We start from the raw sequence: 14,530 nt of genomic DNA, 5'->3' as shown, positions 1-14,530 counted from the left end.
TAGAACAGTGTGTCACGGTTAACACTTTTAGTTTGTCTGGGTCTAATTGTTCAGTAGGGTTTTAGGCAATCCACGTGTCCCTTACAAGGTTGGATAGGTCCTGTTTGAGAACAGTATAGGCAGCAGTCCTGCCATGGCAGGTCGCTGTTTGTGCTGTAGGTATTGGAATGCTCCCACAGTTGGTATCAAAGGCTCATAAGGTGTTTCTTGGTGCAGATGCTTCTCCTGACATAATTTGTCCAGATCCATTTTTGTGCTGATGCGTGTGTCTTCTGTCAAGCTGTTTTTCAGTTTTATTTTCTTATATAAAGTGCTGAAATGTTGTTAGGTGAAGCTGGCTTTCATTCTCCCTCGAGGCAGAGACCGTGCTGGACTCCAGTGAGCTTTATTTAGAATGGTTATTAGGTTTCCTTTGAGAAGAAAGAACAGAAATTCTGTGATGCAATGTTCCTGAGCCACATGGAATGTATTATCTTGTATGATAAGAGTAGCTACAATCTAAAATTAGTGAGCTTGTGTGTAGTAAAAAGGAGTTCCATATGATGAATCATGCCTGATTTACAGGCTGTTTCCAGGCCTTTAATTGATTTGCAGAATTGAACATGTTTCAGTGTTACTGTCATTGCTTATCTGAATACTATGTGTCACAAGTGTTATTTAATGTAACAAGAGAATGTGTTCAGGTAGCTTGTTTACTTGCCTTTTGCTTTTCCAGGAGTTGTTTTGAGCTACTGCTTTCAATTCCTGAAAGTGAATTGCCACATGAGGTGTGGTTAGGATTCCATCAATCCATTCAGGTAAGTGTTCTGAATTTCTTTTTTCCAATTTACATATTTAAAAAAAAAAGGCTGCATTTGTATTCCTTCTCTTCTACCCTTCCCCTGAGTTCCATTTGTCCTGCATTGCTGTTACCTAGGCAGCAAGAATTTCTGAGCAGCAAAAGACTAACTGCGGCAACTGCATTGGGAGTCTTAAGGCCCAACAGCATATTTATAACCACACAGTTGATGGCAACTTAAGCAAGAGAACCTTAGTAAGTCTTGATCTAATGATTTGTGTGAGAGACAGAGTTAAATGAAGTGATTTAACAGCTCTGAAGCATTACTTTGATGATAACAGAGCTATTGTGGAGGTCTGAGTGGCAGGTAAATGTCTACCTGATTTGAGAGGGATGGAAATGGTAGGACAGGTCTTTAGTCCAGGTGGTTCTTAGAAGTGTTTCTTTGGAGGTGGTGCTAAAATAAGTTCATACTACTACATTCCTACACTCAAATCAAGATGGCTAATGTAGAATGTGTAGGAAGAAGAGATGTTTTCTGGGTTTTAGTCTGGAGGTAGTACCTAGGTGTCTGCAAGAACTGGCGTTCCTCATGGAGGTGAAAGACAGGAGTGGTATTGCTGTATTCATATTGATGGGCCCTTCCAGGACCAGGGACTTCTCTGTTTCTGCTATTGCCTGTTCTGGCTTTAACTGACTGGTGAAGTTGGAAGCTAATCTCAGTTATAAGTTACTGAAGTGAAGACTTTAGCAGGAAATAGTTGGAAGTGAATTTAGACCTTGCAGCTGTCTTTATCACAAGACCTCATACCCGTTTGACTGGGGATTTTCTCAGTCTCTGAGGCTTCAATGCTGCTGCATTAGCTCTGAAGATGCTAGTTCTGAGCTTCTACTTTTGTTTTGCCTGCAGTCAAGGAAACAGGAGGTGTGAAAACTTTTCAGTAGACTGAAGATGAATAAACCTGTCACTTTAAACTGAGAGAAGCAATCTAGTAGAGCTTTGTTGTCCTGCTAGTAGTGGAAGAGACAGAGATAGTCTGTGCTTGTGTGATTTCAGGTGTGGAGAAAATTCCTTTTCCTGAAATACCATGGAATATTTATTATCATGGGAACCCTAAAAACAGTTGGGTGTGGCATGTAACTGGTAATAGAAAGAAATGCGGTAGGTAGAGTTTAAATCCTGTGGCCTTAGTGGTGTCAAGGATTTGTCCTTTATTTTGAGTGCATAAGTCCTGTGACTTCTTTAGTGACTGTAATAGAGCACAATGGACATTGTAGCACTCCAGAGCCAGGTTTGAAGATGTATCAGTTTGTTTTGACAATGCCCAGCTATGCCATCTGTTTGGCTATTGGCCAAAGGCTGGGTCTGTGCTCTCAACCTGTTCGTTTGTGGGGATTCCACAGATAAGAGTGGTCAGCCACAGTTTCATCTTTTGTATTAGGGCTGGTGCAAGACATTGAAACTTATTGTTTCCAAAGTAGCTCTTCTTTAATTTACTGATACAGTCATTGTAGGGTAAAGAGGAGTGAATCAGAATCACAGAGTATTAGGTTGAAAGTACCTCAAGGACAGCTTTGTCCAGCCTTTCTTGGACAAAGGCGGGGATATCCGTCATTTTTTGTAGCTACCCATTAAATACTGGAACATGGTGATAAGGTCTCCCTTAAGCCTTGTGATCTTATCATACACTAAAAGGCATATATATTTATAACTGAGATGGCCTAGACATGAAACAAGATGTTGTCTTATATTCAGAATATGGGAGGGCATATACAGGCTTTATTTATTATAGCAGAGTTACAGTGCAGCTCTAAAAGTTGCTAGCTTTTAACTGGAGGGATCTGCAGGGAGAATTCTTGTTACCAAGTTTAGTAATTTCTATGATGTAACAAACCTGTGCGTTTCCAGGATTTTGAAGCGAGTGATCGAACTTTGATACTTCTGTCAATAGAGAGCAGGTTTTTAGTCCGATGAGATGGCTCTATTTATGCTGAATACGTTGGAAGGGAACTGTTAAATTCCAGTGGTAGTGGTAGAACAGTGTGATGTCCCACTCTTAAGAGGGACAGAGCATCCAAGATTCATAAATGCTTGTGGCCTTAAAGATCTACAGAAGTCAGAGGATGCACAAAAACTCACAAAGTTTTATTAGTAAATTACATGCTCGGCATGGAAATTGGTATGTTAGTCCTTGACCTACAGTATAAGCACACAGCAGTGGAGGTTGGATAAAGGGCTAAGCTAAGAAGGAAGAGAGAGAACAAGAGAGAAAAAGAGATCACCAGTCCTGGTTCCACTGTTGGTCCAGCTGATGGGATGTCCAGGATCCTGGAGCTCCCACCCAGGCTTATTTGGGGTACCTTTTCATAGATAGGTTTTCCTGCCCTGAAGACAGGTTTCTCACTTTGTATGCAAATTAGCTATGCAGTCATGTGCAGTCCAGTTTTTCAGACCCCTCTGAAAATGGGTCAGAGCTTCAGGGGTCTTGGGTGGTCTTGTTCCCCCTGCTCCATCCATCCCCACTTCTCAATCTCATTCCTGAACTTGTGCTGGATTGTATTGTGCTTATCTCCAGGAACAAGAACAAAGATGTTTTTCACGGAAAAGTGCTGACCTACGTCCACATGGCCCCTTCTCCAGCTACATTTTGTTCTTTTTCACAGTGTGTTAGTACGAACAATCCTTGTGTGTTATTACCAGCAGTCCTTGGTTAGGTCCTCAGCATCTCATTATTGATGTTTGAGACATACAGATGAGCCCTTATCTTCTGGGGTTCTGCAAAGAGTGGTGCAAGCTCAGATCTCTCATGTCAACTTTTAGAACTAGGGAAAATTTAAGATGTGCTGCTGCCAGGAGTAGTAATATATACTTGGCTTTTGTAGTGACTTTTTGAAGCTACATCTTCCAGGTTTAGCATGCATCTAATGCTCCTCATCGTTCAGATAGTGAACTGGTTAAACATGGTGGTTTTCTGAAACCTTGCTGAAGAGGTTTGTGGACTTTCACAAACAGGTGTTTCTAATAAGATTTTGAAGTAGCACTCTGGCAGAAATATGAGAATGAGAACCCTTGTCCCCTGCCTGGGAATACAGTAGGAACCCACTTGTCACCACAGAAGGAGGACGTTAGTCATATGGAGGGCAATAGAGACCTTCAGATAGGAATCACTTACCAGCTGTCTTGTAGGTTTAAAGCCTGTGTGTGACCATGTTAATGTGCAGATCTCTCTCTGCATCCAGTAGGAAAGCACCTCAGAATAGTATGTTAGCACATGCCCAAGACTGATGGATATAAACATGCTTATTGCTTTCCTAACAAAACGGATAAGTGTGGCTTCTGAGGACTATAACCCCTAATATGGGAGGTATTTTTCAGATCTGCCTGCAGTAATTGTTGCTCTGTAACAATCTACGCAGATAATGGGAGTCAGTGAAACTTCAAATAAATTTTCATCCCAGGAATGTGAAAGGTGAGTGAGGGCTTGCATTTCAAAGCACCAAGGTGTGTGGACTGTCCTAGACCTGAAAGTGGAGTGTCACTGATGTCCAGCTTATATACAAAATGCTGGCAAAATCTTTATTTGGTGTCTGAACCTGTTTGTTCTGTTATCATAAATAACAGCAGTTATGTCCTGCAGTCACCCATGAGTAGTTTTCCTTATCCCTAAGCAAGATCAGAGGAAGCTTGGCAAAATGAAAACAAGATATGAGATTGTATGGCAGGAGTCTCAGCATGGATTTATACAGTGGCAGCAAGCAAAGGGGTGCAGACACAAGTGGGGAAATGCTGTAAAATATGAGTGAAAGGATTGGGGCAGAATTACAACAGGGCTCTTGATACAAGTAAACTGTTAACCTGAGGGAGGAGCTCAGTGGAGAGGTACTGTGTGGATTGATATAATCTAGTCAGGTGAAGAAGGTAAAACTATGCATTCAAAGATGTCTTTAGTGGGAGTAGGGATGTGTCATTCTGGGTATTGAATGTGGGTTGTGGAACAGGGTTCCCTTCAAGCCTTAAAAAGAGCATCAATGCTTTATTTAGAAAAACTGTGAGTTTAGTATGAGCATAAGCCAAAAACTTTTGTGAAGCTGTGGTAGATGCTGATCACTTTAAACTGTCAGGACTGAAAAGTCCTCATGTCTTCAGTAAACTGTTTCAAGGCTTGTCTTTTCTTTTGAACTTTGTCCATAGGCTCTTACTGTATTATTCTTTCCTAACTTCATCTAGAATGAGATGTTTTATGTCCTGCTCTTTAGAACCTGTTTATGGTGTTGTCCTAACTTAATGAGATATGTATACGTAAATGTTGCATTAGATTTCTTCAAAGACTTTTGATGTATTCATAATAGATTTTTGCAAATATTCCCATTAATATTAGCTTTATATTCTTCAGCAGGTCCAATGAGGTTCAGCTAAGCACTGTAATGGAAGGGGAGTGTACTGACAATAGTTAGTTATTTATGCTACGTGTGTTGGTGAATTTTATATTTGGTATTTTGGTATTGACACCCTGAATCTCAAGCACAGTGCTGACGCAGCAAATCAGTTTGCTCGTATCAAAAGCCCCTTCTTTCTCACCTTTTAGGTACTTTCAGCCCTTAATACAGAGTTACTGAAATGTGAATGATCCTCATAATTGGACTGGGCTCTGCTGGCTGTGTACTATGTCCTGAAGCCCTCAGATTAGGGAACAGTTGCTATTGGGAAGACATTGTTTACGTTGGATATCTGGATTACTGAATGTCATAATCTGAGGGACAGTGGTATTTTCAGTAGCAGTACCTCACCTGTGTCCAGGTTGTATGATTTTTAAAAAAATTTTTTTGTCAGCCATGTCATTCCAGTAGTGGTGGCAATAAGTGGGCTGCTCTGGCTGTTTCTGAGGCTGTGGCTTCTAGCTTCTCAGTGCTTTGACTGGTAGTTCCATCCCTTTCTCGGGTATAACACCCATGTTGAATACCTTTGCAGAGCTCAGTAAAGCTCATTGAGTTCAGTCTTCCAGGTGAAGTTTGAACACATAGGCTCTTAAATGCTGATGGGTTTTTGGAGTTAGTCTTTGACCTGATCTACACTTGAGACTGAGAGAGGTTAAGGCTGTAACGTTAGTGTGAGGGAAGAGAATGCATACTGGATGCTCTGGCAACCTGTTGTGTTGAAAAGACTTAATGCTGTGTGACATGTAGTTGGGAAAGGCCTAAAGTAGAGGTTGTTAAAATGGGCTTCTATTGATTTTTTTTTTTTTTTTTTTTTTTTAGGTAAGATCCAGTATCTCTTCTAAATGCACACCTGTAGCTGTTTTCTTAATCATTCTCAAGACTGAAGATAAAATAATATCTGTAGACTTCCCATAGGAAGTAACTGCCAGTTACAGAAACTGGGCTGTGGTTACATATTTCATGGATGCAAAGTTAGAGCAGTTTGTTGTTTTTCAGTGATGTTTTTAAAGCTGTCCTGAGGCTACAACTTGAGTATCTTTTGGCAGTAGCATTGTATTAAGCATTGGGTGTCATTCACCTGGCTGATTCTATTGGCATGCCATTTAGCTCAGTGTAAACTGGGGAATTGATCATGCTTTAATTTTAAAAAGCAAAACAAAACAAAAAAACCCCCACTTCTTCCCTGAGGGTCTTTGTGATGAGTTTTGTGCACTGTTCCAGCTTGCACTGGAAGCAAAGACTTGAGAGGAGGAACAGCTGTGAGCCTAAGGATTGCTTAAGTGATGTTCTCAAATGCTTAAACACAGCCTGAAACCTTTGTGTGTCAATCTCTCAGTGCTGTTAGCTAAGAGCAGTTTGAGTTCTGGTCAAGAGCATGTGAAGTCACTTGCATCTTTAGGGTCCAGCTAAATTAAATGACTTAGCTTTGTGAGTAACATTTCAGGCCCAAAGCCAGAAATCAGTCATTGCAAGCAGCCTACTTGGCTATCTTTGCATCTGCCAATTAGCACTAGCTCCTCTACCAATACCAGCACCTGATTTTTGAGGTAGTCTTACCAATAACTCACTCACTAGTTTTACTTTCTTTCTAATCATTTTTAGAAGTAGTGTGATCTTTAATGATTTCAGTTAGCAGGTTGCTATGAGCTAACAGCTGGAACATAGTTACAACAGTTATCTAAAAATAAAATTAACTTTGGGGCAATATCTACAGAAAATCTTTGGTACTGCTATGGATGATGAGATTGTTAAAGTTATCAAAACTGCTTGATTGTTGCATTCGGCTATGAGACTTCTAATTTTATGGTTCTTAGAAGGTGGAAGTCTGCACTATAGTTCTGCATTTGGAAAGAACTCCTAATGTGTGCTCTTTTGCTCACTTCTGGTGTTGGTTTGTTTTTTTTCTTGCAGTTGCAAAAATGCTCATGGTAGGGCAGAAGCACTGACTTCCACAAAGTGTGCTTTCAGACGTAGTGAAATTTCAGTGTGTTGAATCTGCGGCTCTCTGAAGGTTTCTGTTGTGGCAGAGTCATGAGGTCACTGGAAGAAAGCTCGGTTACTTTCTGAGCGAAGAGTGCTGATTCACCTCTTCACTCAGAGTAAGAGGGCTTTCTTAAATCAGGGTGCTCAGGATCCTGCCCCACCAAATGCTGTCTTTAAGAAATGGAAAATGCACAAACTGTCATTAGTCCTTTAAAAATCAGAATGTTTACATATGGAAACACTTCCCGCACACACACAGAATTTCACATGACTCCCTCGCTGGACAGCTCCAACTAACTTCTGGCAATATAGTGAAGATAAAGACAGCTCTAAGATTTTCCTTTTCACCCTCTCTTCTAAAGGTGGTGGTCTTTGCTGGACATGCATCACTATGGCAAATGAATTGTACAGGACAGTTGCAAACTAGGTGTTGTACTGCAGTGGAATTTCAAGTTTTCAGGAATCTCTTGATTATGCTCTGTTCAAGACTGTTCAACATAGCTAGCCTTGTTTGCAGTAAGAGCTCACTGTTGACCTACACTTAAATGACAGACCCTAGAGACCTGTGATGCCAAACTGGAACCTAGCCACCAACCTGTTCTGATACTTGGGGTTGTACCATATGCAGCACTTGCATTTGCATGTGTTGAGCTTCACTGAGTACCTGTCAGCGATGTTCTGCAGCCTGTTGGATGTCTTAATGGCTGCCTGCCCAACAGTGTCAGCTGCTCTTCAGGTTCTGTCTCACCTGTGGGCTGGCAGAGAATGAATGTGCTTTGTCCCATTATTCAGACAATAAATGTGTTAAAAATACCAGCTCACTGTTGACCCTGAGAAGTGCTAGTGGGAGACAGCTGCCAGTTGGGTTTTGTAGTTTGTCACAAGCCTTTTAAGTCTGGCTTTTGAGCTGGTGTTTTCACCTGTATTTTGTCCACTTTTCCTTATTTTAACAATTTGGTTTCAAAGATACTATGGGAGATTGTCAGAAGCCTTGCCAAGTATGACTTATGTCATCTGTAGCTTATCACAACAGAAGGTAGTCAGATTGCTGGATGTAGTTTCCAGGAGAATTTGTCCCATGTTCTTCCTCGGGACAGGCTGACTGGCCTGTAGTTCCCCAGGATTTCTTACTCTTGGTGATTTCTTCAAGTTGCTAGAAAGCTTTCCCCAGTGACTATGACCTTACAGAGCCTTGTACTGGACTTGCAGTGATATCCATAATGTCCATCTACATCCTTGGCTTCTGTTTGATACCATGGATGCTAATGTGATTAAGATGTTCTCTGGCATGCTGGTTCATGCCTCTTCCCCACGTCCAGCTCTGCCCCTGTTGACAGGGACCAGGAAGGCCAGAGTGCATACCTTGACAGGAAAATTTGAGGCAAAGTTATGGAGTACCTCAGCCTCCCTAGTGTCTTCTGTTACTCGATGTCCTGTTTAGCTCTTCTCAAGCTTTTATTGGTCCATCCTTTTGTCGGCCAAGTGAAGAAAACCGGAGAGATCCACGTGTCTGTCAGCTTGGCCTCTAGAGCTTTGTGTTTCCTCAGAGTGTGGTATGATTTGTGTCCAGGTGTGCGAGCAGCAAGTGATAATAGTCTTAGAGCAAGCCTCGACAACTTCTCTGCAATATCCCACATCCAAGTCCCTGTCAAACACCAAACTTTATGAGACATGGAGGCTAATTGTGAAGATTAGCTGAAGATTGTGAATGTGTAGAAAGGACTTCAACAATGACAGCTGATAGCTTGGTTTGTTTGCTTTCTCCTTTCCCCTTTGGCCTATTACAGTAAAGACTGGTTATAGCTGGAAATGCTGTTTATTTAAAGGTGAGTCTGGACATTATGTTACTTTAATGTCCTGACTAGCATAGGAAGATTGGCCTAGCTATGGAATACAGTAATACCCATTTCTAGCATCAGGGGTACATTTGGGTGCTACCTTATCAGCTTACACAGAAACACAGAAAATACGCCGTACTTTTACTTGACTTCCCTATGCTGCTTCTGAGGTCTCCTCCAGATACTTAACACCTTGTGCTGCAGAACACTACCCAGTGTTCTTGCTGTCCCTCTAAAATTTCACAATTCATTGTGTGCTAGATGAACAAGCAGTAAGTTGTCTGCTATAATGAGCTTTGTAGGAGTGTCTACATCTTTTTGTGGTCCCGTTTGGATTGTTGGAATATTCACTTGGTATTTGCTGGGAATGATTCTAACTTTGCCTGTATTCTCAGCTTAGTGAAAGAATGCCCTAAAGTTACGCACAGGCTCTCTAAAGAGGTTCATACACATAATTTTCTGTTGTAGAGACTGACAGACTGTCCAGAGAACAAAATGGATCTGTATAAACTTGCTGCTGGACATAGAGTTCAGTGGTGCTCTAGTACTTGAGTTTATTACATACAATACACAAATATGCTATGGGGTACTTGGAGCAGACACATGTAATCAGGGAGTGAGGAGAGAAGAACCCTGTGTTGACTATGCTTCACTTTAATTTGGGATTTATTAAGTACCGTATCTGATAGGATGGTTTCATAGATAATCCAGAGGAGTCCTTCAAGAAATTTGAGAGAGTTGTGGATCAATGTAAATGAACCCTTCACTGTAAGAATGTAGTTTTCCTGTCATGAGTCTTTTACTGTGACTAAAACCTCACTCCTTAGTGGGGAGATGCTTTGCCCAAGAGTTAAAATTCAAGTTCTCTTGTGCAGAGATTTGTGCAGTACAGTTTGCTGCGGTATTAGAAAGGAAATAGACTATTGTGTCAAAATAGTGAAGATGGTCTGAAATGACATCTGATATTGGATATTGCACATCAGTATCTGGTTTATTAAAAGACATCTAATCGTTAAATGCAAAGATGCTCTTTCTTGTGAATGGTTAATGGAAAAATGTTGGTCATTTTCATAGCAGATTCCCTTGGCTGTAGAAGGTAACTCACAGACTTAAACATGTCTTGTGTGTTGCACTGTGGAAAGTGGTTCATTGGTGTCTTTCGATAGCCCATGATACAAAGTTCTTTGGTTATTCTCATATTTTTAGTGGTCATAGCACTAGCTCCATTTAATTCTGATAATTCAGAACACAGAATTGATTCCAGTATATCTGAAGGATACAACAGAGGCTATCAAAAGTAAGCCTGAGGTTAAAGATTTTTAACAAATATGAACAGCTTGAAACTTAGCTCACTGGAACTAGGGGGCATTGCCCCGTATTGAACTTAAGATCTGCTGTGAGAAGCATTTTTACTGAAGGTGTAGCCACAAATTGCTTACAGTTAGTTGGCTTTATTTGTCAGTGTTAGGAAATTCTGAAAGGTGATATTTTAGTTCTTTGAGTTCAAGTCATCCTACATCTGTTTTCCTACTAGGGACATGAAATGCCTGGAATTTGTTTGAAGCTGCTTTCTTTTCTGTGTTAGACTCTAGATTCTTCCCATGTGTAATGTCTTTTTTTAATTCCTCCTTTAGTCCTCAGATTTCCAGAATTCAAAGTGGTAGGGCCCTGATCACTCTGAGCAGTGTGCTGTGTATAGAGGTTTCGTGAGTGAACTTCACCTGGAGGCCTGCTGATTGTGGAGAGTCTCTGGATGAGGCTTCACAGCAACAAATCTGTTAGGATCAGAAACCCCTGGATCTTAGAGTAAATGCACTGGACATAGATTAGTTTCTAAGAAAATAGCATCTTCATATCCAGTAGAAGGATGTTTTCATCTTAATGATGAAATCTCCCATGGCATTCTCCAACTAATGACTGATGTCTTTCATGATTCTCAAAGTGAATTGACCGGCTCATCTTTAGTGTTAATACTAAATGTACAATTTTAGACTCTTACCATTTTGTTACTTATTTTGAAAACTACTTTTTCTTCCTAGTTCTTCAATAGCATTATATGCTTTGATACAAAATCATCCTTTGTCTTTTATACAATTCTTGGGTTTTGGTTTTTTTTTTTTTTTTTTATATACACACGTACATGGAGAAACATAAAAATTGCAGAAGAGTTACAACTGCAGAATAAGCTTTTGGATTTAAGCCATTTCGGTCAACTCAGTAGTCTGAAATGGGAAAGTTTTGCTGTAGGATTAGAGAAGTGAAAGTACATGGAACTACTAAAATCCCAATGAAAACTTGTCAAAGCAGTAATGACTGAGAGGAATAGTGTGAAAGTATTAGAATATAGTGAAATATTAGGATAGATAATATAAAATTACATTGGCTTTATTTTTAGCTAAGACTTTTAATGACTTTTTTTTTACATTTTATAGGATTCACATGATGCTTTACTGGAATTTGGGAATAACAACCTCCAAATATTGGTGGATATCACAAGGGAAGGGGTATGGAAAAATCCAGTTCTTCTTAAAGTTCTATCCCAGCAACCAGTAGAAACTGAGGAAGGTAAGAGCGTGTTTTTAGAGATGATGTGTGGTTGTTCAGAAATTACTTGGTGCAGTTTTGGTGAGTAAGCAGTGATTTGAAGTCAGAAAAGAGTTGCATTTTAAATTGTACTGTGCAGTAGTATTCATATATTGCTAAATAATAATTATTATGAAACGGTCTCACTGGCATTTTGAATAATACCACCGATGCACCTCTGCTTGGGCTGTACTATCCATCAATTCGAATATTTTGAAACTCCATTTAAGAATTATTTCTTTTTTCATCATAAAAATATAGAAATTTTTCTTCCTGAGGTGGTTTGTTTCTCATAACTGTGCTTTTCAATGTTTTCCTGAATGCTTTACAGGGAGGAATTGAGTATGTCCTCACTTTTCAGAGGCTTAAAAGATTCATGTGGGACGGCAGTGTGGAGTATTATTAACTCTAGGCTGGGAAGCACTTTGTGTTTAGACTATGGAAATAAGATCTTGAATCAGAAACTTTTGGGAGGTGAGGAAAAGAAGGTGCTAGTGTCACTTTATGTAATATAGTCTTTCTAATGTCTTCTGTTAAATTCTTCCTTTACTCTGAATTTTTTTCCCATTTGTGCTACCATTAAGTGCTTGTAGGTATTTTATGTCTTTCATTAACAGTGCACTAGACTGAAGTTTACCTCTGGTAGTCTAAAGTTAAAAATAATATAGAAGGGAAGAAGAGTTTAAAATATTGTCTTAAAAATTAAAGGAGAACAAAAAGATACTGGAATTCCATCCACGGAACTGAATGGCATTAACAGCCTCCATAGGCAGGAGGATATGGCAGGCTGGATTTGGGTGCACTTACAAACCCAGTAAACATTTGAACTGTTGTTGTGGTTTAAACTCAGCTGGAAACATTAAGCCCCATTCAGCTCCCTTTTCCCCGATCCCTCTGGTGAGAGGGAGACAAAGGCAGAGTTGAAATAAGAACTTGAAAACAGCAATGAGATAAGAAAATGAACAGTGACAACAACAATACCAATAACAACAGTTTATAAAAGAAGGTGATTACATGCAAAAATGCTCTCTAAGAAACTCAGCAGGACCAAAGACCACACCACTGCACCTCTCAAGACAATTAAAAAGGCAGTGTCAGCACACCTTATGTCTTTTCCCCAAGCCCCGGACAATGAAAAAAGAAACAATGGTGGACAAATTATCCTCACTCATATTCCTTTCCCAAGCCTGAGACAGTGAAAACAGTGATGGACAAACCTGTCTGGCAGGACTGGAGCCATCCCACCATTCCATTTCCTTTCTTCCCCTGGAAGAAAGGAACAAGAGTGGTGGCGGTTCCTCTGCACGTTCCCTTTTTCCTCCCCCCAAAGCCATGCCCCCTTCTTCCCAGAAGTGAGAATCCTTTACTTTTGCACCCCAGTGATGAAGTGGGAGTAATAGAATAATAGCCTAGGCTCATATGGTTCCAGGCTCTGCCCACCTCTCATCCTTGGCCAAAGAAACTAAGACAACTGCAAACAGCATTTAATCCCATCTCCAGCAGATCTTGAAAAGAATTGCATTCTGTACTAACATCTTGCCTTGGAGTTTTTCATTGGCAGTGGTGGTAGGCCATCCAGTTGAACAGTTACTGCTCTAAGTGTATTTCTGCTTAAAAGGACTTCCATTTCAAAATTGGCCCATATTCCTGGAAACTTCCATCTGTTGAAGAGTTCCTTACTTGAAAAGTTGTGTACCAGGAAGGGTTAAGGGTTAGCTGACTTTGCAAACTCCTTTACATGCGGCAGGCCAAGAGCTGTTCTGTAGGACTGGAGTGAATTCCAGTAGGATTGATGTCCTTATATGCATCTGTGTGGACTCCATTATAGATTAATTTGCTTCTTACCCATGTGGCTCATTTTAGCAGCGCCTATATTATTGATTGCTGCTATGCATTTTTGTTTCAGCGTGGAATGACCTTTGATATAGGTCAGACTGCTTGTTGACTTCATCAGGAATAGGACAGAATAGTTTAAGTGCTTTGGCTTTAAATTTTGTTTGAAGTTTTTGCTGACAAACTGATTGTTTGACACATCTCTGACTGTGCTGAATTGGGCAGTATGTAGGTGTCCATTTCTGAGATCACTTGGCAACCTGAAACTATTGATTTCTTAGAGGTCATTATTTTGTACATATTTGTCTATTTAGCTAGATCTGAATAGATACTCAGAAGAGTTGTCCTCATCCTCATTGGATGCAAGCAAAGGCAACAGGATACCTTTACCCACTGCTGGTTGTTCAGGGTGGCAGCGGTCAGGTCAACAAGAAGGGCACCAGGGTAATTAAAAGGAACTTCAAGGGTCTGGTTCAGTTGGTTGATGGGGCAGGAGTGCAGGTGGTGTTCTGTGGATACAATATTGCTGCTAGCAAGAATCTTTCTTGCTTCTTTCCAGTCCCGTGAGATACTTTTCTCTCTCAGAAGATATTAGCAGAGTTCTATAAACTATGAACACCTGCGACCTTGCAGAGCTTTGTTTATGGTACAGTAGAAAAATATTTTGATAATGGATGTTTTAGGATTTTAGCCAATCGCCCCAGGGGGTGGCTGATCCTTTCTCCAATTAGACTATGAAGAAAAGAGTCTATAAAAGAGTTTGTAAAATAATTAAATAAATCAATCTTGCTGCACAATTCCTGCCTGCTGGATCTCTCTTCTCCTCCCTGCCACTGCGGGATATTGTAATAGTGTTCTGCTTGGTTTCTTTAGTAGCAGAGATGAATTACGAAAGCAGCAGGAGAACCCATGTTATCAATGAATGGCTTAAGGGCTGGTGCCATCAGCAGAATTTTGGGTGTTTTGATCATGGGGCAAGTTTTATGCCACCTGGCCTGCTAGAATCGGATGAGTTCCATCTATATAACAAGGGCAAAAGGATTCTAGTCCATGAGTTGGCAGGGCTGACTGAGAGGGC

At 40.4% G+C, this 14,530-nt stretch overlaps 1 protein-coding gene across 3 annotated transcripts in view; it reads left to right on the top strand.

The window, feature by feature from the left end:
* Nucleotides 1-14,530, top strand: part of RLF (RLF zinc finger) — a 60,380-nt gene that overhangs the window by 10,964 nt on the left and 34,886 nt on the right. For all 3 annotated transcript variants that reach the window (XM_048326937.1, XM_048326939.1, XM_048326938.1), the window contains exons 3-4: nt 716-797; nt 11,469-11,601. In XM_048326937.1, the coding sequence (XP_048182894.1) occupies nt 716-797; nt 11,469-11,601 (215 nt within the window). The remainder of the gene's footprint in view (nt 1-715; nt 798-11,468; nt 11,602-14,530) is intronic.

Source organism: Corvus hawaiiensis, chromosome 23, assembly GCF_020740725.1.
Source record: "Corvus hawaiiensis isolate bCorHaw1 chromosome 23, bCorHaw1.pri.cur, whole genome shotgun sequence".
Lineage (NCBI taxonomy): Eukaryota > Metazoa > Chordata > Aves > Passeriformes > Corvidae > Corvus > Corvus hawaiiensis.
Note: the sequence above shows the minus strand (reverse complement) of the source record. Positions and strands in the feature narration are given on the sequence as shown.